The sequence below is a fragment of the Myzus persicae genome, unplaced genomic scaffold (genome assembly GCF_001856785.1).
Source record: "Myzus persicae strain clone G006 unplaced genomic scaffold, MPER_G0061.0, whole genome shotgun sequence".
NCBI lineage: Eukaryota > Metazoa > Arthropoda > Insecta > Hemiptera > Aphididae > Myzus > Myzus persicae.
In genome coordinates, this window is record NW_019100504.1 from 9,446 (window position 1) to 33,569 (window position 24,124).

The 24,124-nt window shown below is 33.3% G+C and overlaps 4 protein-coding genes across 4 annotated transcripts; 2 read left to right on the plus strand and 2 right to left on the minus strand.

Annotated features, from left to right (window-relative positions):
- Nucleotides 1-405: 405 nt before the first annotated feature.
- On the minus strand, nucleotides 406-2,076 carry LOC111028781. Its single transcript, XM_022307540.1, has 4 exons — nucleotides 1,719-2,076; nucleotides 1,400-1,600; nucleotides 1,205-1,341; nucleotides 406-820 (listed from the first exon to the last, which is right to left on the minus strand). The coding sequence occupies exons 1-4, from the start codon at nucleotides 1,796-1,798 to the stop codon at nucleotides 600-602; spliced, it is 639 nt and encodes a 212-aa protein (XP_022163232.1). The 5' UTR covers nucleotides 1,799-2,076; the 3' UTR covers nucleotides 406-599.
- Nucleotides 2,077-2,209: 133 nt separating this feature from the next.
- On the plus strand, nucleotides 2,210-4,530 carry LOC111028773 (alpha-ketoglutarate-dependent dioxygenase alkB homolog 7, mitochondrial). Its single transcript, XM_022307529.1, has 4 exons — nucleotides 2,210-2,966; nucleotides 3,042-3,224; nucleotides 3,377-3,504; nucleotides 4,043-4,530. The coding sequence occupies exons 1-4, from the start codon at nucleotides 2,625-2,627 to the stop codon at nucleotides 4,179-4,181; spliced, it is 792 nt and encodes a 263-aa protein (XP_022163221.1). The 5' UTR covers nucleotides 2,210-2,624; the 3' UTR covers nucleotides 4,182-4,530.
- Nucleotides 4,531-5,419: 889 nt separating this feature from the next.
- LOC111028812 (CWF19-like protein 1) lies at nucleotides 5,420-8,437 on the minus strand. The gene is made up of 12 exons (XM_022307577.1): nucleotides 8,184-8,437; nucleotides 8,056-8,113; nucleotides 7,818-7,987; nucleotides 7,664-7,765; nucleotides 7,295-7,512; nucleotides 7,080-7,210; nucleotides 6,725-7,020; nucleotides 6,559-6,644; nucleotides 6,375-6,490; nucleotides 6,137-6,281; nucleotides 5,871-6,052; nucleotides 5,420-5,802 (listed from the first exon to the last, which is right to left on the minus strand). Exons 2-12 carry the CDS (start codon nucleotides 8,082-8,084, stop codon nucleotides 5,661-5,663), a joined length of 1,617 nt encoding a protein of 538 aa, XP_022163269.1. The 5' UTR covers nucleotides 8,085-8,113; nucleotides 8,184-8,437; the 3' UTR covers nucleotides 5,420-5,660.
- A 14,575-nt stretch (nucleotides 8,438-23,012) lies between these two features.
- On the plus strand, nucleotides 23,013-24,069 carry LOC111028413. The gene is made up of 2 exons (XM_022307050.1): nucleotides 23,013-23,591; nucleotides 23,674-24,069. Exons 1-2 carry the CDS (start codon nucleotides 23,013-23,015, stop codon nucleotides 24,067-24,069), a joined length of 975 nt encoding a protein of 324 aa, XP_022162742.1.
- Nucleotides 24,070-24,124: the final 55 nt, after the last annotated feature.

Consider the following 24,124-nt stretch of genomic DNA (forward strand, 5'->3'; position numbering starts at 1 on the left):
TTAAAAATATTATACATGTTTAATTTATACTAGAGCTGGCCGCTGTGGCATTACACAGTGATATCAAATAGTTTTGGTGTTCATAGTGTAGTGGATATGTTAAATTTGAATTCAATTTCAATGATATTATATTACTTTATCAATGTATACGAAAAACGATGTCAGCCTATATTGCTAAGTATATTAGCAATGATATTATATTTATTTTGCTGTATTAAAGTAATTTATTTAACTAATAATACAATTTTGCAATGTTAATGCAAAACTACACATAACTGGTTTAGATTTCTAACTTCGATCTATAAGTTATAATATCATTTGTTGGGTTCTATAACCTAGAAAAATGTATATAAATATTAGTTCAAAATAATATATTGTATATAATAGTTATTAGTTTACAAAAAGTAGATAAGAATAGATAAATTAAGTGTATTTTATCCAGAAATAACAAACAAAATCATTTTATGTTATTTATTAAAAAAAAAGACATAGAGTAACACATATTTGTCAAAACAAAACAAAAATAAACATGAAAACAGCCATTTAACACATTCACATCTATTGAAATGAGATTTACCAAAATAATATCATGAGCTTGTTCAGTTAGATTTTTTTTTTAAATGATTCATTAATTCAGTCATAGATGACAGTTTTTTGCGGAGTCTGCTTACTTTCAAATTCAAATATTTAATTTTGTTCCGTTGTTCAATTATTTTGTACTTAGCTTTAATGAAATTCCGTTTAGCTCTTCTCGGAGTGGATAAGTCTGGCATTGTTATATCACCCACATAATATTTGCGGGGCTTTCGTTTAGGAGTATCTAAAATCAAATTATATTAATAATATAATTGTTGGTGGTCGTTTTAAATAATAAACCAGTATTTGTTATTTACTTTAATATTATAGAGAATTTGCTTAATATTAATCTTAAAGGGAAGAATATTTTACAGATTCTAGGGGTATATCATAGGATTGTATTGATATTTAGCTTTAAGAGTTAAGACAAGTAATGAACACTTTAAATTGTAATATATTCATAAACCTTAAACTAGTATTAGTACATAGTATAAGGACATAAGGTATATGAATATATTACATAGTTATCTCACTTTAAACTTGAACATCAATAAAAACAAAAAAAACCTATGTGAATATTTTTAGGTACCATTAACTTTGATAAGAGTTTAATTTGTTTACTACCTACCATTGATTTGGGAAGTTTCCATTTCACAATTTGAAACAATTTCAAATTTTGCAGTTGAAACATCCTCCTCGTCAATTTGGTAAGTATGCAACTCTGGCACCTTGCAAGAAGACATCTCAGGCATCTTGTGAGAGCTCCTATATTTAATGATTTTACTTAAAAATATATACTTAAATATCATAATTCATAATATACGTTGATATAAAAAATTCTTTTGCGTGTTTGTTGAACTTTGTAGGAACTGAATTTGGTTTTAAAATGTTCAAAGTAGTCCCAGTTTTGAAACAATTGTGGTCGAAATGTTGCGAACACAGCTTTCTAGAAGGCTTATAATCATTTTCAGTTAAACCACAAGCTGTAAGCCACAAAGATCGCCGGGATTGGTCTTTGGGGAACCTAAACAAGCAATATACATTTAAAAAAAAAATATATAATATCATGTGATTCAATGTTAACAATTTTAAAGTTACATAAAATAATACAATATGTATTTTAGAAAAGATTTATGACTTACGAGTGTAAAGAGATGTTTGGATTTTTGTACAGCGAACTCAAACAAAATACACATGCACCAGAACTTTTTTTTGGTGCCATTATCCCAAAAACAATTTTATAAATTAAAATAAAATTAGTAATAATAATTGTAATTCGAACTTTCGAAGCGCTTTACGCACAGCACGGACTAATAAGCACAGATTTCTATTATCTATATGATAATATAGATATCTGTGGTTATTATGCTTATATGTATCATAGAGATACATAAATACATAAATATTGTTGTTTATGTCTATGGCTTATATTTATCATATCATTGGGAAAAATATGCGATTGATCACTTGAGCAGAATATAGGTACATAATATAATTGGTGATTTGTCTAAACGATACCTTATCAAACTTGTAATTCAGGTTAAATTATTATAATATTATCACAGGTTAGTGATATTATATTATTATTCTGTGATATTATTACGAAGAGCATGATAAGACAAACTGTTACTAAACAATAAACATACATATTTTATTATTTCATAATTTCATATTCATAAAAGGTCCCAAACAAATACAGTTCATACTACACATAACTTTTTCTATAGTTATTATAATAATTATTAACTAATACTATTTAGCAATGTTTACTCTGATCAAACAATACAATCGTACTATAATCATTAGATATGGTATTATGGTGGCAATCACTATGGTGTTTTGACAAACTTTGAGGTAGCTCATTATTTCGTTTGTCCGTGCCCCGTGGTCCTCGAAAAATACAGAGAAAAAAGTAATTATTGTACGAGGACGGTTGACGATACTGAAGTCACCCTATGAACTTGTCTAATCTCAGCTGGTTATTGTGTTATTTTATCGAGTGCAAAATTAAAAATATTGTTTGACCATTGAAAAATCGCTGTTGTTGGATGATCATATATTTGTACAAGATGTTTACTGTAAATTTGGCTTGTAAAGAGTTTGTTCCCAGCCAGCTGTTCTCTGCGCCTCGTCTGTTTCACTTAAATAAATTGTTTAGTACATCATCTTCGAAAATTGAACATATTTTTAAGTCTTTTGATAAGAATGAATATGTAAGATATAAATTCCCAAAATGTATCAACAATTTAGTTGAAATTAAACGTCAACAATTTGATTCTTCATTTATCATTGTACCAGACATTGTGTCTGTCGAAGAAGAGTCACGACTGATTGATGAAATAGAAAAATCATTAAAACGTCTACGTTATCAACATGATCATTGGGATGATGTAAGCATATTTCATTTCTAATAATAATATGTTTTAATTAACTGTATGTAGGTCAACAAATGTTTATTAACTTAGGCCATACATGGATATAGGGAAACAGAAATTATCAAATGGAAAGATCAAAACAATTCAAATGTGATACAAAAGCTCAGAAATAGAGTGTTTGCTGATGAATCAATCACGGAACAAATGCAGAGAGTTCATGTACTTGATTTATGTGACAGTGGTTATGTTAAACCACATATAGATAGTACACGAGTAAGTATTTATTGTCATTTTTGAATAAGTAAATAGTATTCTTTTTTACAATGAAAACATATCAAATAATACAAATTCAACAATTTGTTTTAATTTAGCCGAAATAGATGTTGAACATAATATATAAAACGTAATTTATTTTTGTTCACTAGTTCTGTGGCAATATAATTGCTGGCTTGAGCTTACTGTCCGATTCTGTCATGCGTTTAGCTGATGAAAAATGCCCAGACACCTATGTAGTGTACGCTCTATTACCTCGCCGGTCATTATATATTATGAAGTAAGTTTCACATGGTATTTTAAATTTTTATTTCTTATTTATTCACATTAAATAAAGACATTTTGCATGGATATAATTGTGTTTAAACAATAGTTGAGAGGATAGATTATCCACATTAAATAGACTGTGAGTGAAAAAGCCACTATAAGATACATTAAAAATGTATTTAGTTGGGTATACTGTAGATATTTAAAAAAAATATTAAGTTTATTAAATTTAATGTGTTTGCATGTTTATAAATCAGATGGAAATTTTGAATTTATATCCCAATACTGATCATAACTTAATTTTAGTTGTAACATTAGTTAAAAAAATTTCATAGTAATGTTCAACTAAATTATAAATGGTTTAATATTTTGTTCATTTACAATTATTTTGCTGCAAAATTTAAATAAACCATTTTTGAGCATTATTACTCCATGACAAATGTCAATCAGAGAAACTCATGATGTCCTTTCAAATTAATAGCTTATTTTTTCTTAATAATTATTATTCTATATTTATTATAAATTCTGAATTAAAATTTAACCATAAACAGGGATGCAGCTCGATACCAATACACGCATGAAATATTAAGTGATGGTGCGCCGTCTGTGTTCAATGATCGACTGATTGTACGGGAACGAAGAGTTTCAATAGTAATGAGAAACGAGCCACCGATAGACGCTGTGAAATAATTCAATAATCATATGAAATAAACAAGATTTACTTGTGTTATTTCATTATTTGATAGGACACCTCATACCAAAATCTGTTACAAAACTATTTGTTCTCTGCTAATAAAAAATTTTTAAATATAATTTACAGCGAACACTTGATATTTCAAACATTTAATGATTCAAAGTATACATAAAATGGTTTCTTGAAAATTAAAATCTCTTTGTAGTTTGAAATTAAAATTAATTTAGGTACACTTAGTAATTTAAGGAAATATACAGGGTAAACCAAGGTGTCATTCATGACAAATCTAAGTATGTTCTACACTAATGTTTGAAATTAAAAGTTGTTTCACTGCGATTAAGAGTTTAAAGTGTTCATTACTTATACAGTTAACTATTAATTATTATAAACTTGTCTCTTTTTTTCTGAGCCCAGAATTATCATTGTACATACATATTACATATTTTATACTTTATCTTCATAGATTGACGTGGCCAACAAAGGTATTTGATAAATAATAATATTGTTTTACATATTACATCCTGGATCATTAATCATATAATCATATATATTATATCATTTAGTATTACATTATCAATATAATTGATATACATATTTGTATTTTTCATAATTCTTCGTAATTCAATATTTTTTTTTGTTCTCAATATATTAAACACTTAATCATTTTATCTTATATCATATTAATTATTTTTAAAAATCTGTATAAATTCACGGTAATGGATAATATGTGATCTACAAATATCAGTAGTCATACCAATAAGATTGCATTTATGAAGGGTTTAATTTATTAGAGTTATTGTCATTATGGACATTTTATCCTATTTTTGTTCACTACTACATACAATAATTAATACTTGCCTTCACTGACCTCTGTTAAGTTTTATTTAGGTTCTTTTTATTCAGTTGTGTGAGCTAGTCTTGTAAATTTTGTGTGTTTTATTTTGAGTCCGTGAATTTTCATGTCTAATAAATTTCTAACATTTTAAAATTACATCAAATATTGGTCACCTGTATAGGAATATTATTAGAGATGAAGAGACATGGGTTCAATATTTAAAAGAATGAGGGTATTACTTGCTGATAATATGATAAAGTGCATATAGGTGATTATGTTGTATACATATACAAGTTTATTTTATAATAAACAAAACTCTGATGGGGCACTATTATAAATATTGTAACATTACCATGTACAGAACAAGGTTGCCAGATATATCGATCAATTTGTTTTTTAAAATTAATTTATATTTCACATTTATGATAAAGGTTGCTTATCAGACCAAAAATCAGTGTAGATCGCATATTGAACCATTACCGTGTACACTTTAAATCTAATATTTTTGAACTATCATCTCTAAATAAAAGATGAGTTAATTTTTTTTAAACACTAGTCCGTACCAAATACTCTTTCTTAATCCATTTATTTATTATTACAAATATTATTGATAACAATCAAGATTAAAATTAGTTTTTAATTAATCTTTTATTGGATTAAAAGGTTCAAAAGCATCACGAAACATTTTCACATCTTTCTCTTCTTCATCTAAAGATTGCTCACATTTTCTCCAGTCAATACGACTTTCAACATTCAATAGTCTTGGAGACGCCAACACTTCTCTATAACAAATAAATATTTCATTTCATTAATGCCTCATAAACACTTAAACTAACTATTTATGACACACCTTGCAATATGAATTGGAAATTTTTGCCGATGACCAGTTTTTTTGGTAGCACTATGAAACAAACGTTTTCCATTAGGCAACTCTGTACAAAAGTAATGGCCTTCACTGTTCCCAGCTATTTGACGGAGTGATGCAGCTGGTGGAATGTCTACCAAATTGAGATCATATTCTTTAAATTTAGCCTATATAAATTTAATGTTAATATATTAAATATAATACATGTTATAAAGCAATTAATAATAATAATATATATTAGTTTTAGTTACTTTAAACATGTCCTCTAGACGATCTGCCATTCTGATAGGAACTGGAACCACTTGTAATTGAAAATGAGCAGATAAAATATTACGTTCAAAATAAACTGCAACACGACCTGTGTTTTCAAAATACTGATTTAAAGAACTTTTAAGCCTGTAAAAATTCAAATCAATTTGTATTTAATTTTAATTAAAAATAGTATTGCCCAAATTTTGGAATTATTAAAAAAAAAAAATAGGTGATTACAGATTTATTTCATTTTCTGTTTCTGGTGGTACTTCAGCAAGTGATTTGTAATGTTCAATTGGAGCCACTAGTATATGTTCTTTGACCAATGGACCCTTAGTGCCTGATAAGTATACCTTAAACATTTTAGTTCATATTATACAAATGTTAATGATTAAAATATAAGTAAAAAATGACTGGATACCTGATTCCCAATAGATACAATCAAATGCTTAGTAATGTTTTTACTCGATAAGCAAAACCAACAAGAATCCGCACTTATATCAATGGCTGTTAATCAAAATGTAAAATTATTATATTTCAGATGTACATTTACAAGTTATTAAAAATTTTAAATAAATTTTACTGACAGTGTTTGATTGGTTGTCCATCAAATTTTCTCTTTTTAGATTGATCATTATTTCTGTAATTGCTGTTAGTACTTGTATTATAAAAATACTGTTTTGAAACTGGCAACATATTAGCAGTATAATGAGATATATTATCAGCAAATGGTGATTCGGTGACTGTATAGTTCATAGGATTTGGCGTAGTCAATTCAGCTAGCGATATAACAAAGCCATAGAGCCATTTTTGTTTTTTTATTTTATTGTCATGATAATCACCCAAACCAATAAATCGTGTTACTGTTTTACTATTGGTATTTCTATAAAGCCAAAAATATGTTAATTATTGATTTAAAATGAAGAATAAAAAATAACGTACTTGTATGGACTACGCTGATAGAACACTCTTTGCAATCCAGCAAAGTGATAACGTGGAGTTAAATTAATAGCTATCCATGATAAAAGTTGAGATTCACTTTCCTTTTCAGTAGGTTCCTTAACATTTATGTTCTATGGAAAAACAATTATTGATACTCGTAAAATTGTTTCATATATTTTAAATAATTATAGTTTTGTTATAATAATATTTTATACTTCAAGAATGCGCTCTTTGTTGCGAATATCTAATGGCCACGGTGAAGTTAATAGTACATCTAGTGATGTACTTCCAGCCCGAATACAAGAATCTCTGAACTGAGAGAGAGAATCGTAATTGAATGTATGCATTTCGTTTTCTTTACCACTATTGTTTTGTATTCCACTAATATATCCTATTTTAAGGCCATCAGAAGTTGTAAAAATTCCATCTTTACCTAATAAACACGCAAACACACATAAAAAAATAATATCATATTAAGCATATAAATTATATATTTATGGCCATTATATATATTATATAAGCATATTAATAAGCATGATATAAGACATTTTCAATGTATAAAAAATTAACAAAATTTTACTAACCAAGATAATAAATATTTGGTGCTAATTGTTGATCTTTTAAATTCTTGAAATATTTTTCATGTTGTACCTTATTTGGTCCCAATGTGTAAATAGGAACTGAAACTTTAAAATAAAAACTTTGAATTCACTCACATAAATAATAGGGTTTCCTTACTATATTTGCCAGACTTTTTAAATTCTTCCCATTCTTTTTCACAGAATTCATCGTCCCCAAAAAAATCACCTACACAAAACACATAGTCAAACGTGCCTTTTTTAGCAAACAATGCTTCTATATGGTCAATAAATGATGTTATATGTCCTTTGATACCGCAGCAAACTAATCTGTATACAAATAGGTAATTTTAACAACTATAAGACAACATAAAAAGGAAAATAATTTTAATTCTTACATTTTGACTTGCTTTTTTTTATTTTCCATTGTGAAAACAATAACTTTTTAGTAATATCCTAAAAAAATATTTCAATTTTAAACATGACAATGAACATTAAGTAATGATGATTAGTATGATGTAAGTACCTGAAGTCTGTAAATAGTTGAATGAATTAAATTAAATAATTTATTTTACTACACAATAGATATTACGAATATTTTAAAGTACAAGTATTAGTAACACTTTCTTTTTTTTTGAGTCTATGGTAAATGCTTAAAGCATAATATTTTGTGAGCACTAACAGACGTCGGTCAGTCACTCACCCGCATTTTATACAACTTATTGTCTAGGCTGTATATGATCTAAGGCTGTAGCGCTCTATTTCCTTATCTGATGAGTGGTTATCTATAAGACAATATTTATCAGTATTGTTCCGTGGTATCACGAACTGAGGTAAGTATGGACTGGAAACGAAAAGGCGGGTGGGTGACGCGGAGCCGGGCCGCATCATGATTATTCCAGTCACTGATCAATAAAAATATTTTTATAAATATTCTGTGGTACGAATAATAATACCTAGAGAGCCTTATTAATATTAAGGCTCACTACCTAAATATATCTTGATTCGTGATTGTGGCTACATTAGTTAATCCACTGTCACGAATCACGATAAAATAATGTTCTGAACATATTACTCCGAATGTCAAATGCTACGAATACAAGTTCTCCGATAAAATTACCATTGATAAACTGTAATATCAATTATTATTCTTATACAATTAATATAAAATAAGTAATAACTAATAAGTAATAACGTATTTGGTGTCATGTCACAGATTATTATTTGAACTTAAGATGTCTGTAAAAAATAACTGTTGTTATATTTTTTAGATGTTTATTTTCTTCGGTGTTTTAATTTAATTTTTAAATTTATCTAAGTAGTAAATATGTTGATTCGTACCAATTTTTTACAAAGCTTAAATAATTATTTTTTTCACTCTCCTCGTATTTATTAAACTCAGATGTGTCGGTTTTGTAGTTAATCTTATATTGGCCCCGAGTATTCCAATTTTTTTCTTTCTAACTCAGCATTTAATCGTCTTTTGATTCATACATTTATGTGCATAGGGTCTCCTTTTATTACATGTATAACAGGTAACTTTTAAAAAATATTTTTTGTAAAAATAATAATATATTTAGTTAAAAATTCATAAAAAAATTTCTATTTACATCTAAGATTTAAAAATGTAATTCAAGATTCCTTGCAAGTTTGTCTACCTTTATCAAAAAAAAAAGTTAAATTTTTATGAGCGTTTGAAGTTTAAATTTTTACATCGATATTCTGTCGATTTCTCATGTAGCGATTTTCTTATTTTGTTGTAATTTAAAAACGAATTATTGTACATTTGAAAATTATACCATATGTTTATTTTATCAATTACTATATGTCTATGTTTGATAAACTTTACAAAATATTTTGACTCATTTTGAGCTGTTTACGGACATTTTTAATTTTCAGATTTTTAAATTTTTTTTTTATAAATTTCAACAAAACTGTATTGGTTGGGTAAAAAAACATGACAATTCATTACAAGACTCTTGATAACTTGTTACAATAGCAGTTGAAAAATAGTAAAAATACATAGCCACAATTTTTTTAACCAGCAATTAAAGTTCAAATTTTGACAATATTTATGAAGTTGAAAAATGAAAATAATTTTGTAGTTAAATATGTATAAAATGTTTAATTCTTATATCCAAGGTTTGAAAATTTAAAACAAGGTTCCACTATGACTAAAAAATTTAAAAAATATATGAATTTAGTTATTTTTTACAGACCTTTTAAGTTCAAATTTGGACAAAATTTCATATTAACACAAAGAATAATGGTTATCATTTTGTTGTAATTCGGTTCCATAACAGCCCAATTTTACTTAGGGTATATTTAATATTTTTCCAGCATCACTGATAATTTGAGTATAATATTAATTAGACTTACCGGCTACCATATTAATATAATTATTTCAATAATAAGAAATAACAATATAAAATGAATCTAGAAAAAAAAAGCACCGGAAAAAAGAGCGCCGATATCAAAGTACGGTAAAAAAAGCCACGTCAATAGGGAAAAAAATCCCCATACTAAATAGATGATTCTTTTTTTTTTTGTTTTTTTTATGATTACATATAATCATAATAATCATTACATTTATTTTATTAATAATTATACTATGTTATTATATTCTTATGCATCTAATTTATTATAGGTACTAGTTGGTACATTTATTTGATTAAAAGAGAGTTTCATGGAGGTAGTTACTTAAAAAAAATTATATTTAGTATATGACATTAACAATAGCTAATTATATCACAGTTAAAAATCATTCCATAAATAATATTCCTTAACATACATTACTCTTATAAAATATACAAGTATAGTTGCAATTTGCAATAGTTGTTTTTTGTCATTTGTACTGTAATGATTTACAGATTACTGACTCGTCATTTATGTCACGCTTGATAAATTTGCTTAGGTAGACAGAACACAGGAACGTAGAGTACGATAATATAAATCATTGGCATATCCAACCAGTCAAGTTTGAATCGTGAAATAGAGACAACAGTTACATCTACATTTTTAAGTAACATAATTAAATTGTTTTATTATAGGTATAATAACGTGTAATAATTGCGTTAGTTTATGAACGCAGGTCATAAGTTTCTAGGACCTGTAAAATATAGCTTAGAAAACTTTATTTGTACCAATTCAACAACCCGGTTCACAAGATTGGTTCGTGTAGTGGGAATAGCTAACCAACTACTCCTTAACTAGATAGAATTAGGTATAAATATCGACAGCCACTTAAGTTTAAATAAACAAGGTAGGCGTGTTGCAGAACCTAATTAAATAAAGGTTTTAAGTTTAAAAAATTAAAAAATGATGAAATCTACATGAACGAAAAAACCACATTTTTTATAATAAAATATTGTAGATACTATGATATAGTCTACAATAAAAATATAAAATATTATACCTTCATTATTTTTAAGATGATGTCAAATGTCAATAACTTTTATTATTATAAAGGTACTTTAATCTCTTCTATTTCAAATGTATGTTTATACCTAAATAGTTTAAACTATTGGGTTTATCATTTGATTTAATATTATTATGATATAAAAGTATATAAAAAATATATATTATATATATATGGTTAAAGATATATGGCTATTAATAAATAATAGTATATTGTTTAAAAATTAAAAATGATGAAATGTATACCTTAATAAAAAAAAGTGTTGTGTATTTAGTTGGTACCGGGCTTTTTTTTACCGTATTTTGATATTGAGGCTTTTTTTTTTCGAATACCTGTAAATTATCCTAGACTGACATACCGTCTCCGCTCAGAATCGTTTTTTGTTTACAATGATTTGATATCATTGAATTTTTTTAATTTATTCGGATACAGACTAACGTTTCTATATTTATAACGTTTGAATTTCTCTAGTTATTTTGACTTCTCTCATTTTTATTTTCCCAGTTATCCCTAAAATGTCTATCAGTTATTCTGTCTTAGCTATTTTCACTATTATTTAAATTATCTTTTAAATTCACTTTTTTCATATAGTTGCTCAATTGATCGACTTTCGTAAGTATTTAATTCTTCGATTCGATCCCTCGAATTTTACTACTAATTTCATCTACTTGCATTATTAGTTTAGTTGGGCTGTCTGTGTATTCATAAAGTTGGAGTGTCTCTAGAATTTATTCTGAATTGCCATAAGCTCATATTTTTTCAAATTTTCTTTTACTTTGATTAAGTTACGATTATTGCGAAGAGAAATAGCATTTAAAACTGGTTCTTTAAAAGAAATAAGTGCATATATCTTCTTCTTTCATATTTCTATCTTGCCTTTTCTTTGTTTGCTTGTTTCTCAACTCTCCTAATAAGTTTTCGAAATCTGTTAGAAAACAAATCTACCCAAGCTCTGTAATGTTTTCCAAATTTCCGAAAATGTAATTGCAGTGTCTTTTAAAAAAATATATAAGCATTTTACTTTTTCATTATTTTATGATAGTTGCTCACCTTGATCTACTTAATACCAAAGTGTATATAGGTTATTAACTGCTGCTGATCTACGTTAGGTACAACAGAAACCAAAGAAAGTTTTGGTTGCAATAACACTGATAAGAACGGTATGGTACAAAACTATTAACTTTAAATTGTATAATTGTCAATTATAAACGTAAAAATTACTTTTAATTTATTAATCAGTTGAGTATTGTGACATTGTGTTCTGACTTGTTATTTTTTTCAATTTTTTTATTATAAATAATTTAATAATCATAATTAAATTACATATTTTTATGATTTTTTTATTTTAGTATACATATAATAGGTAGGCATTATATTACTATAGAAGGTAAAATTCATTTTTGTCAAAGAAATTACATTTGAAAATTTTATTGTGTGTATTAAACATCATTGCATAACTAGGTACTCTAAAAGTTCCCAGAACCTATGCATAATATTTTTAAATTACAAAAAATAACTAAAATCGTTATTCTTGGTTTAAATATGTAATTTTGTCAAAAGTTAAATTAACTTTTATACTAAGTTTTAAACTTAAAATAACTATACAAAAATTGTGTTCCTTCATTTTTTAGATTTTTTGGTTACAAAACAACATACCTATAGGAATTACCCAAAAGGAACCTTTTTTAAAATCTTCAATTCTTAGCTATGAAATGTGAACATTTTATACATATTTAATTACAACATGATTGGTAAAAAAATCCATAATGCCGTTATATTTTTAATATTTTACAACGGCTGTTGTAACAACATATCAAGGACCTGTATTAAATTTAAATTTCAAGCTTTTCGACCCAATGAATAAAATTGTATTGACATTTACAGAAAAAACTAAAAGGTAAGATTGAAGATTGAAAATGCCAGTAAACAGCTCAAAACAAGTCCAAATATTTTTAAAATTTTATCTAGTTTAGAAAATGATAAAATAAACATTTGGTGTAAATTATAAGTACCCACAGTTATTTCTTTTTGAATTTAAAACTTTTTTTTCTAAGTTAGACAAACTTATGAGAAATAATTAAAATATAAAATCTTAGATTTAAAAATAAACATTTTTATGAATTTCTAACTTATAACAATTTGCACATTTTCATTATTTTTACGTATTCATTTATTTATTTATTTATTTATTATTAAATACTGGGATGCCCAATTACATTGTATTGAATACATAATAATTAAGAGAAAAATACAAAAATTACAAATATTAAGATAAAAATAACAAACAGACAATAATTTAACGCTAAGTACTATGGAATAGTGGGTCTTCATTGAATTTGTTTGATAGTTACAGCGTCTAAAAGGAATTTGGAAAGGCAAAGAGTATCTGAAATAGAAACTTGGAACTCTGAAATTATGTTTATATAGGAGGACAGAGAAATCGACCTCGCCATTTATAAGTTTAGAAAGAAACGTAAGATTAGTCAGTTCCTCCTGTTACATAGGGTAAACAAATGGAGACACAGCAACACTGGTTGATACTCGTGAGGTACATTTGAAATTCAAACGCACAGAAAAAAATATTGTGGATTTAAGCTCAACTTATTAAATTTCTTCTAACAATAACTTACGAGTTACATTGTATATTATTTTTTGTCAAAACAAACATTTTTTTATCGAGATTAATTTGAAAAAAAACTTATAATAATCGAAAATGTCATATTCTTATAAATAGCTCAACATGAAACAAAATATTTTGAAAATAGTATGGTGAATAGAAAATGCTAAAAAAACATTTAGTGTAAATTTCACGTATCAACAGTTATTTTTGAGCTACACCATAAATTAATACAATCTTGTCAAAGACTGATTTTGCATGGAATTAAAATAATCAGGATAATTTTTAATTTTTTCTGATGCTTTTGAAAATTATTGGGAATTTGGAGGCTCCAAAGTACCAACAAGATTCACTTTCCTATCGAAAAAGATGCAGTTGATAAAAATCAAAGTATTTTGAATTTTTACTGTCCCAAAAAGTTATGACAGACATAAAAAACACATCATTGTATCAATACATTCATCGCTCTGTTCAATATCTAAAAATAAAATTGAAGTATTAAATAATTTTTTTACATTTTGAATACTGTAGTTGGGCATACAATTAAAGTATTTGTAGTATTACAGTAAGTAGTTTATACAACAATTCTATCTCAACCAATAAAGAAAGGTTTTAAGGTAAATTTGATATTTTGGCTTTTAAACCTCATTATAATATACGCTGCAGTAGATTAAATTATTTATAATATGATTACAAATTAACTGACAATAGGTATGTTAGCTTATGTTTCAATCCCGCTACCTTTTTTTTCTTGTGGCATCATTACAAGGAAACGAACTATTTGCCCCGAGTAGCATAGTTTATTATTAATTATATATACTATATACAACATAAGATGACCCTGTATGATTAAGGCTCCTTTAGGGTGCACAATTTGTGAATATTTAGCTGAACCCGAAGAGGATAAATGAGGTAGCCCCCCCCTTAACCTCTCACAGATTGAACAGTTGTTTATTATATATGGTTAAACGATGAAAGTCCGTTGGAACCAATCGCTTCTTCTCGGATCGGCCTGAGGCAATCATCTAAGACATTTCGAACCTGAACAACTTATTCCTGCGTCGACCTTGGCCGGCAACTCTGAAAAGTCAAGCTTTTGGTATCGGGTGCCCGACGAATCCTATTTCCCTCTACCTCGAGAGTGAGAATCTGCTCTACCATTCCATAGAAGATCTTGAAAGTCTCTTCGGTCTCCTTGAGAACATCACCCATAGCGAGATAGTCTATTGGTAAGTACTCGGAGACGGGCTCACAGAGAATTTCCGACAAGTCATCAACCCCAAGTGGCTAATCCAAGTGTGTACGGAACTCAATTCTTAATCAGTCCCAATTCTGGTACTGGAAGATCGTGTGCACCGTAGCAGATATACTAGGGCATTACATACAGTGTGAGCTGAAGGCTCTATCGCATTGATGAAGGTAGAATGGAAACACCTTTCGGCCTATTAGGGCCTGAAGTCATGTGGTAAGTTAACAGAACCCTAGGTACCGTTCTTCCCCCACCCCCTGACAGTGCTTGGATTGAGACGGTGTGTCCAGGGGTTTCTTAGTGGAGATGTTACATCTTTTGTGTCAGATAGTGGCCTATTACTCAATGGCTTTAATATTCCCTCAGGAGAGAGGAGGGCCGCTAAGTAGCCCTGATCTTGATCCTGTTCTTCTCCGAGGTTAGAAAATCAGTGATTGGCATGTAATCTAGGAGCAAAGCTGCTTCATCGGAGACAATCCTGTAAGCTCTGATGATTTTGAGGGCCGTTTATCTGTTGGACCTTCGAAGATTCATCCTACTCTTGGCTGTGGCGATGATGGTGACTGCGTTTGCCCAAACTGGAGCAATGTATAAGAGTTGGCTCTTGATCACTGAACTGAGTAGCCTCCTCTTTCATTGGCTGGGGTGGCTGGGATGATGGGCATCAGTTTAGCTAAGGTCACACCATAGCTGCAGTGGATACCATCCTTGCTACAGTCTCGACGTGTTTCGTGTAATGATACCCAGGTACTTGACGTGGTTGCTCGGAGCAATGGAATGCCCACCTATGCTGAGTTAAGGAGGACTGTAAGCCCACCTTCTTGTTAGCATGGTTGCATCCATTTTTTGAAGAACCAGCTGTAAGGCAAAGTTTTTCATCCACCTTTCAATGCTTGTAACTATTGAATTTGTCATACCTCATAGAAAATGATCCGTTTTGGCTACTCAGATCGCTGCATGGTCAACATTGAATATTACCAAATGAGACTTGAGTGATAGGGTAATGGATAGAGGGTCGTCGTAAACAAGGTTAGGCAAGGTTATAAAGGATTGGATCAAGGACTGAGCCCTGAAGGACTCCACATAAAACTAAAATCTCTGGAGATAACCAGGAACAAATCATTAGAGTTAGATACTTGGAGGTTCCGTCAGAAGATTCCATCGATCAAAAGCCATTGGAGGGAGTTGAGGGCGTTTTTAACTTCACGATCAACAAGCAAGTCGAGTTTTTCGTGTCTAGAATTTCTAGCAGCATCTTGAGTGGTGAAGTTGGTGACAGCTTCGAAGGCAGTCTCTGTAAAGATGCCCTTGTGGGAACCATGCTAGTTTGGCGAGCGGTGCCTTCCACCCTGAGCGTCAAGGTTACTCTCGAACCTCTGGAGAAGAATTCTCTCCAGCAAATTGCCCGAGGTATCCAGAAGGCATAGTTAGAAGGAGAGTCCACCCACTCATCAGTCCCTTTGTGAAATAGAACTAATTTAGCTCTTTCCAGCTGGTGGAAAAAATCAGCGAAAAAGGAATTATGGGAGTGAGCTGAGACGATCCGCTTCAGAATTTCGTTAGCTTTATACTTTGGTACGTTTCCTTCCACCCTGGGTGGTTCGCTACTTCGAGTCGTGAAACTTTGTAGCAGAATCTGGGCCTTGTCCGCCGGGACAACCACCCGCTCTTTACCTTGACCGATAGATCGAGGGTGGCGGAGTAACACTTTGTCACGGATGACGTACCACTTCCGGAGACGACCGAACCATGCCCCGTCTCCGGAGAGTTTAGCAAATATCTCCCGTATGTTCGGGTCGTCCTGCTGCCTCAATAGGACATGGCGGATCGCTCCTCACTGGGTGACACCCAAACCAGACGCTCCGGACATATCACCAAAGATTTCGCACGTTTCTCCGGACACTTCGGGCCGAATCACCGGGGGATCGTGGATATTATTCTCCAACGACTCTTCGTCCACTGTATTCGGTCCAGCCGGACAACGAGATAGCGTGTCGGCTGCTTCATTTTCTACTCCGAGTACGTGCTGGATTTCAAAATCGAAAGCGCCAGTTGTAGCGCCCATCGCGTTAGTTTGCTGTTGGTACAGGGAGCTTGCTATAACCATCGTAGTGCTACGTTATCTGTAAACAACATAAACTTCCCCGTCTCAAGATCTAAGGCCAAAACTAGGGCTAGACATTCACGTTCGACTGCCGAGTATCTTATCTCAGCTGGATTAAGTTTTTTGCTGGCGTAGGAAACGATTTTCCTGTCACCGCTCTTCCCCCGCTGGAAGAGCACGGCACCAACTTCGACTACGCTTGCGTCAGTCTGTAGATTGAATGGTTTACCTGGAAGAGATGGACAGAGTCGTGCACCGGACACCAAAGACTCTTTCAACTTCCGGAACGCCTCTTGCTTAATTTCTGAAGAACGCCATTTGGTCCCTTTGGCCAACGGACTCGAGAGTGGTGTTGTGATCTCGGCGTAGTGTGGCACGAACAGGCTATACCAACCACAAACAAATAAAAAACGCAACACCTCCTTTGTCTTCTATGGGACCGGTCATTCTTGAATTGCCATCTGTTTTTCCGGCTCCCATTCTATTCCTTGCCGCCCCCAACGTGTACTAGGAAACTGATTTTTGCCACCCCGAATGCACACTTTTTTGGTTGGCACGTGAGACCGTAAGACTTGAGTCTTTCCAAGACTCTTTGCAGATGATTTAGATGTTGATCGGAACTCTCTGAGTATACCACAATATCATCCAAATAAACCAGCACAAATTTACCAACTAACCCACCGAAGACTTTGCTTACCAATCGGCAGAAAGTGGCAAGGGCGTTCTTTAATCCAAATGGCATTACCTTAAACTGGACATTTCTTTGGACACTCCGGACATTTCACCGATCACTCCAAACCGTTTAACGGAAACCAGATATATCGCTGGCCGAAATTCCCACGGCATGAGTAACTTGCTTGCTTCACCCGTTCGGTCGACCTAAGCTTTTCTTCGGCTAACTCTCGTTCCAAGCGTTCCAACATCTGCTCCATGTACTGATTTATCAAATTCTTATCAGAGTTGACCTTATCCTCTTCAATTTGAGCTCCCTATGGTTGTCCCTTCTGGTACCTGGGCTGACGACCCGCCAGTTACCTCAGACCGTACTGATTCTGGGTCCGTACACTCCTTGGTGCGAATATACTTTTCAAGTATTACGAGTTGGATCCTGTGGTCTCAATGCCACGCTTATATAACTCACTGTTACTCTCAACTATATTTAATTCACCAATGGATTTACTGCTCATTGTGACTATTAAATTTTAATTACTATTATCTATAATTAAAGTACACTAAATACGAGATTAACGTAGTTCGGGATATCTTTGGCTGAACAGTACTTTCCAATCTTTAAATTACCTAAACCACGCTTAGCTCTGTATTAATCATACTAAACTTTCGCAAAATAATCCACCTTAGATTGGACAAGCCATTAGTATTTTATTAACAATTAAAATTTAGAATAAAACAATTTGGAACCGGTATGATCAGGACACCTATTGTAGGTTCTTTTAACCTGATTTGTGCTAATTTACTTTAATTTACGTAAAATTATTTTTATTAAAATTAACACTTACCTCACTCTTTTTCCGACTGCGCCGCTGTAGGTATAGGTACGGTTTTGAATATAAAAGAAGACACGTCGTTGATTATCACCTGTTATTTAACACACACCATAAAACATCTATCATTAAGGTTAGGTATATCATTAGGTTAGGTTAGGTATATCATTAAGGTGTCACGGTGGCGACGGTCATTCAAAAGCTGCCTGCCTCGTCCGCCATTTGAAGGGCCGGATACTCACACCGCCGGTAGTGGCTAGACCAGTTCTCGGTCGGGATCTTGTGGACGCCGATAGAGACGCTGTGGACGTTGCTATAACGACTGCGACAGTGACTATCAGAGTTAACTGAAAAAATGTATTTGATATCCAAGCTCAAGAAAATTGAAGAGGAGTAACCAAGATATAATTACTAACCACGCTGTTGTCATGGGACAGATCAAGTCGGGGTATCTTATTGAGATTCACTGCAATCTGTCACAATTTGAGGCTTTTAGGGCAGAGGTCTAGAGATCGGAGGGCGTGGATGTTGACGTTATATCTCTGAAATGCCAAAATTCTAGAGATCAAAAAGATCTTGGCGAGTGCTCCAACAAGAAGGAACTCTCAACGGCATTGCCACTATTTCTGGAATTGAGGTGAATGCCCTCTACTAAGAATGGTGATCTTGCAGAATCAGACAGTCTAGGCAAGGTAATATTCTTTTAATGCCTTTTGTTCGGCTTTATCGTTATGGCTCCGGGCTCAATAGAAGCTTACCTGACCTAACCAGGCGATGCAGAGCATATAGCCATAAGGTGGCCAACTGTGAAGTGCTATTGTGAAACCAGGGAAGAGCTGGAGAGGAGCCACATCCTCACACAGGTAACCTCGGAGACTTCTGCAGCGCTACAAAGATCCTCTAAATAAACATCCGAGTCTGTTGTGCGGTTCAATACCTCTTGACGGAATGGGATGCAGAAATACTCGTGATCGGCGAGAACCATCGCAGTCACCCGGAAACTGATTGATGGTTCACTGATGTGTCAACTGTCAAGTCACTCGGTTGTCGCTATCTTAGACCAAGTGACTGTAGACCACGTAGGTCCATCGATCAAGGCCTTCCAAATGATAATAGTGGATTCCAAATTGCGTCATCGCCAAGTTTAAGGACTTTAAACTGTGGCTGTAGGTCAGACCATTCACTACAGTATAGTGGCTTAAATCATGGATCATTCAGGCAGCTAAACGCTGCGTACTAGAGTGGCAGCCAGCTACTGGAAGGGCACCGATACCGTGGCGAAGCTTTGAAATCGGGACACTACGCAGAGAATGACTGGAGAATCTTAAAGAGGAAGAAACAAAGGCTCGGTGAGGTTGGCATCCGACGGCTTCAGGATAGGTGAGTGGAACTCCGGAGGACCCTGTTATAGGCAATCAAGGCTGTAAAGGAGAGGGCTTTTGAGGATCTCATTGCGGCAGTGGACAAAGACCCCGGGGGGAAGGCATGCATGGTGGTCATCAAGCATCTCAAGAGATGCTAGAGAAAGCTCTTTAGAGTATCACTTAAAAATTAGAGGTTAATTCTACCTAAATACTTCGCCTTCCTCCAGAACCTATAATAACGAGGAGGGGAACATGGCTAGAAACTGCTTTGTTTTACTCAGAAAATGTCATTAAATTTAAAGAATTGATATCTTATGTAGAAGATGGTGCCCAATCTGTCAAAAAAATGAAATCTATTTTGAGTACTACATCAATGATATCAGATTTATAATTTATTCGATCACATTTGTCATAGAAAATTGGCTATACCACCATAACCTCGGAAAAGTTGTTCTATTAATTTTTGGAATATCGCGCTAGCCGGTGCGACACCATACGGTAACCTATGAACCTTAAAAAGTCCTTTGTGTGTGCTCCACGTTAAAATTTTCGAAGATTCTTCATCTAATTCTAATAAGTTGTATGCTGCACTAAGATCAATTTAACTAAACTCTATTCCTTTACTCACTTTTTGAAAAATTTCTTCGATTCTCGGTAACGGATATTTTACGTCCTGCACAAACTTATTTACCGTAACTTTGTAATCCGCACATAATCTAATTTTACCATCGCTCTTTAAAATTGGTACTAATGGACTTCCCCATTCACTCGATTCCACTTGCAAAATTATACCTGATTTCTAAAACCTGCATAACTGTTCTTCCGTGTGTCCTTAAACGCAAAAGGGTTTAGTTGTTTGTTTGCCTTGTTTTGTAAAATATAGGAGTAACATTGTCCTTCACTCTAATTTAAAATGTTTTTTACGTATATTTACCTACATCGTCAATAAAGATTAAATAATGTTGAATATTTATTTTTTAATTTTTCAAAATTAAGCTCGATGTAATCAAACACATTTAAATAGTTAATTTTCAAGTCGAATTTTTCCATAAAATCTCTACCTAACAAATTTGGACCTCCATTCTCAACTACAAAAATTTTAAAAAGTTCGCACATTCTATTTTTGAAACCAACATCCGCTAAGAAAAAACCCAAAATGTTAATTTTTCACCCATGTAACCATTAACATTTTTACAAACTTTTTTCAAATCGCGTTTTTATGAAATAACTCGTGAAATGATTTTTCCGGAATAACTGATAAACCTGAATCAGAATCTAATTGTGCCTTTAATTTTATATCATTAATTTTTACGTCTAAAATAATAGGTTTTAAATCCTTCGTTTCTATGTTACAAATTAAACTCTCATGTGTACCGTCATCTACTGACTCAGCATTCAACAAAATTATACTTTTAGATTTATTACATATCCTTGACTAATGTCCTATTGTACCCAATTTTTATATTTATTTCGAATACCCGTATGCCGTTATCCGCAAACTCGACGTTGATTGTTCTCTAGTACCTTGTCAACTCCTTTATTCTTTTCCTTTTAATTTCCACTGCTTCCCTTAGACTGTTTATGGCCAAATTTATCCGCAAACTCGACGTTGATTTTTCTCTAGTACCTTGTCAACTCCTTTATTCTTTTCCTTTTAATTTCCACTGCTTCCCTTAGACATACCTTAGTGTCCTGTAATTTTCGCCCCTCGATATCCGTGATTCCCTTGCCTCGAAGCCAAATGTCTGTACTCCGGCGATGACGTAAGGTATTTTCTTCGAAATTAAAGTCCTTTTTTGTTTTATTATCCAACTTGCAAGTGCAATTTCGGCAATTTGAGAAAAAGTTATTTTACAAGTTGGTTTTTTCTCACTAACTCTGTTCTTGATTTTACCTGATTTTAATCCGAAAACAAATTTATCGATTAAAATACCTTCGAGTTTGTTATCAAAATTCTAATTTATTGATACATTTCTAATTCTTGGCGGAAAATCCGCAAATGGCTGGTAAACATTTTTATTTCTTATTATTATTATCATATACATGCGACAAAAAGGGATTTGTCGACCATCTGCCAGTTCGTGGGATAGTCCATTGTTACTCGTACCCAAAAAGGACGGTACTTTCCGACCATGTGGCGATTACCGACGCCTTAATAGAGTAACGAGACCAGATCGTTACCCGCTACCTCACTTAAATGATTTCACAGCGAATCTGACGGGATGCACAGTGTTCACCTAGCTCGACCTAGTCCGATCTTACCACCAGATTCCTATCACCAAGCAGGATATACCGAAAACAGCTGTAACAACACCGTTCGGCTTATTCGAATTTCCGGTTATGTGCTTTGGTTTGCTCAACGCCGTCCAAACTTTCCAACGCGTAATCAACGGTATATTACGCGGGCTAAATTTCTCGTTCGCATACATCGGCGATATGTTAATTGCGTCGCGTAACCACGAAGAGCACGAACAACACGTACGCACGGTCCACGAACGTTGTCAGGATTACGGTATTGCTATCAATCCCGTAAAGTTTACTTTCGCCACCGACTCTTTAACCTGTTTGGGACACAATATCAACAAGGATACGTGTTCCCCGACTGCGGAACGCATCACGGCAATCCACGAATGGCCACTACCTCCAACAAAAAAAAGTTTGCAGAGATTTCTGGGCTCCGTAAATTTTTACCAACGCTTCATTCGCAACGCCGCAGAATTGCAAGCACCACTATACGACCTAGCCACCAAGATCAAAAACGCGACGGACCATTGTCGTGGACCGACGAAACAAGAACGATTTTCAAATCTTGCCGCTCCGCGCTGGCCGATACGGCAGAACTGGCTCACCCGCTGCCGAACGTACCACTCCGCCTAAGCACCAATGCTTCCAATACAGCCATTGTAGCCTTACTCGAATAACTTTCCGACAAAGGTTGGCAGCCATTGTGTTCTCATTCCAAAAAACTTTCGGGAGCAGAAAAAAAGTACGGTACTTACGCCCGCGAGTTACTAGCCGCATTCTCGGGTACACGTCACTTCCTCCACGCAATCGAGGGACGACTTACCACGTTGCTTACCGACCACAAACCGCTAACATACATGTTCACGCAAAAGACCGAAAAGATCATCGACCGCCAGATTCGACAAATCACGTTTTTGTCGCAATATATAAACCACGTCGAACATCTGCAAGGCGACAAGAACATAGTCCCGGACGCGCTATCAAGGTTTGAAGTTTCGGCCATGCAAGTAGTCCTTCCCGATCTTAAACAATGGTCCACCGACCTAGCCAACGATCCTGAGCTTAAAGATATACTGACCGGCACCACCGAAACCGCTCTCAAAATCGAACCTCGAAGCACCGCCGAAGGTACCATCTACCCAGACACCTCGACAAAGCAAACGCGCATGTACGAACCGCTGCAACATCGACGTACCGTTTTTGACGGGCTACGCGGCCAAGCCCACGGAGGTGGCAGTGCTACTTCACGTCTCATTAAAGCAAGATACTGTTGGCCCTGTATGGACAAGCAGATAAAGTATTGGACCAAATGCTGCATTCAATGTCAACGCACCAAGGTATTTAAACACATCGTGTCACCCATAACGCCTTTCGCGCCGTTTCGGACACATACACGTCGATCTAATTGGTCCACTGCCCCCATCCAACGGCTGCAAGTATTTTTTACGTGCGTAGACCGTTACACGCGCTGGCCGGAAGCATGGCCTATAAACAACATGTCGGCACACACCGTCGCAGCGACACTCACGACGCAGTGGATATCTCGTTTTGGGGTCCCCGACGTGGTCACAACTGACCAAGGACGCCAATTCAAATCCTGACCACCCTCACAGCGAACCTCGGCATCCAACACCTCAGAACCTCCCCTACCATCCTCAGGCCAATGGTTTGGTAGAAAGATTTCACCGCAAGCTCAAAACCGCCATCCAAGCGCAGGACACCGAAAACTGGAGCTTACGGCTTCCCATCGTCCTACTGCCCCTCCGAAACACGATCAAGCCGGACATAGGTCACTCACCTGCGGAGATGGTATACGGCATGTCACTACGGCTACCAGGCGAGATGTTTCATCCCGCTCCACCCGACGCTAAAACAATGATTTTAGAACCATTTATATACCTCGTCACCATGTAAAACAATCATATTGTACTGATGATTATATAGTCAATATAATAATAATAATAATAAT

Coding starts and splice junctions, on each gene's coding strand:
- LOC111028773 (XM_022307529.1), top strand. CDS start 2,625: ATGATCATATATTTGTACAAGATGTTTACTGTAAATTTGGCTTGTAAA. Junction 2,967..3,041: donor AACATGATCATTGGGATGAT/GTAAGCATATTT, acceptor TTATTAACTTAG/GCCATACATGGATATAGGGA. Junction 3,225..3,376: donor CACATATAGATAGTACACGA/GTAAGTATTTAT, acceptor TTTGTTCACTAG/TTCTGTGGCAATATAATTGC.
- LOC111028413 (XM_022307050.1), top strand. CDS start 23,013: ATGTTCACGCAAAAGACCGAAAAGATCATCGACCGCCAGATTCGACAA. Junction 23,592..23,673: donor CCCCCATCCAACGGCTGCAA/GTATTTTTTACG, acceptor ACACCGTCGCAG/CGACACTCACGACGCAGTGG.
- LOC111028812 (XM_022307577.1), bottom strand. CDS start 8,084: ATGGAAAATAAAAAAAAGCAAGTCAAAAT. Junction 7,988..8,055: donor AAAAAAAAGCAAGTCAAAAT/GTAAGAATTAAA, acceptor ATTTGTATACAG/ATTAGTTTGCTGCGGTATCA. Junction 6,491..6,558: donor TTGTATCTATTGGGAATCAG/GTATCCAGTCAT, acceptor AAAATGTTTAAG/GTATACTTATCAGGCACTAA.
- LOC111028781 (XM_022307540.1), bottom strand. CDS start 1,798: ATGGCACCAAAAAAAAGTTCTGGTGCATGTGTATTTTGTTTGAGTTCG. Junction 1,342..1,399: donor AAAGAATTTTTTATATCAAC/GTATATTATGAA, acceptor CATTAAATATAG/GAGCTCTCACAAGATGCCTG. Junction 821..1,204: donor GGAAACTTCCCAAATCAATG/GTAGGTAGTAAA, acceptor ATTTGATTTTAG/ATACTCCTAAACGAAAGCCC.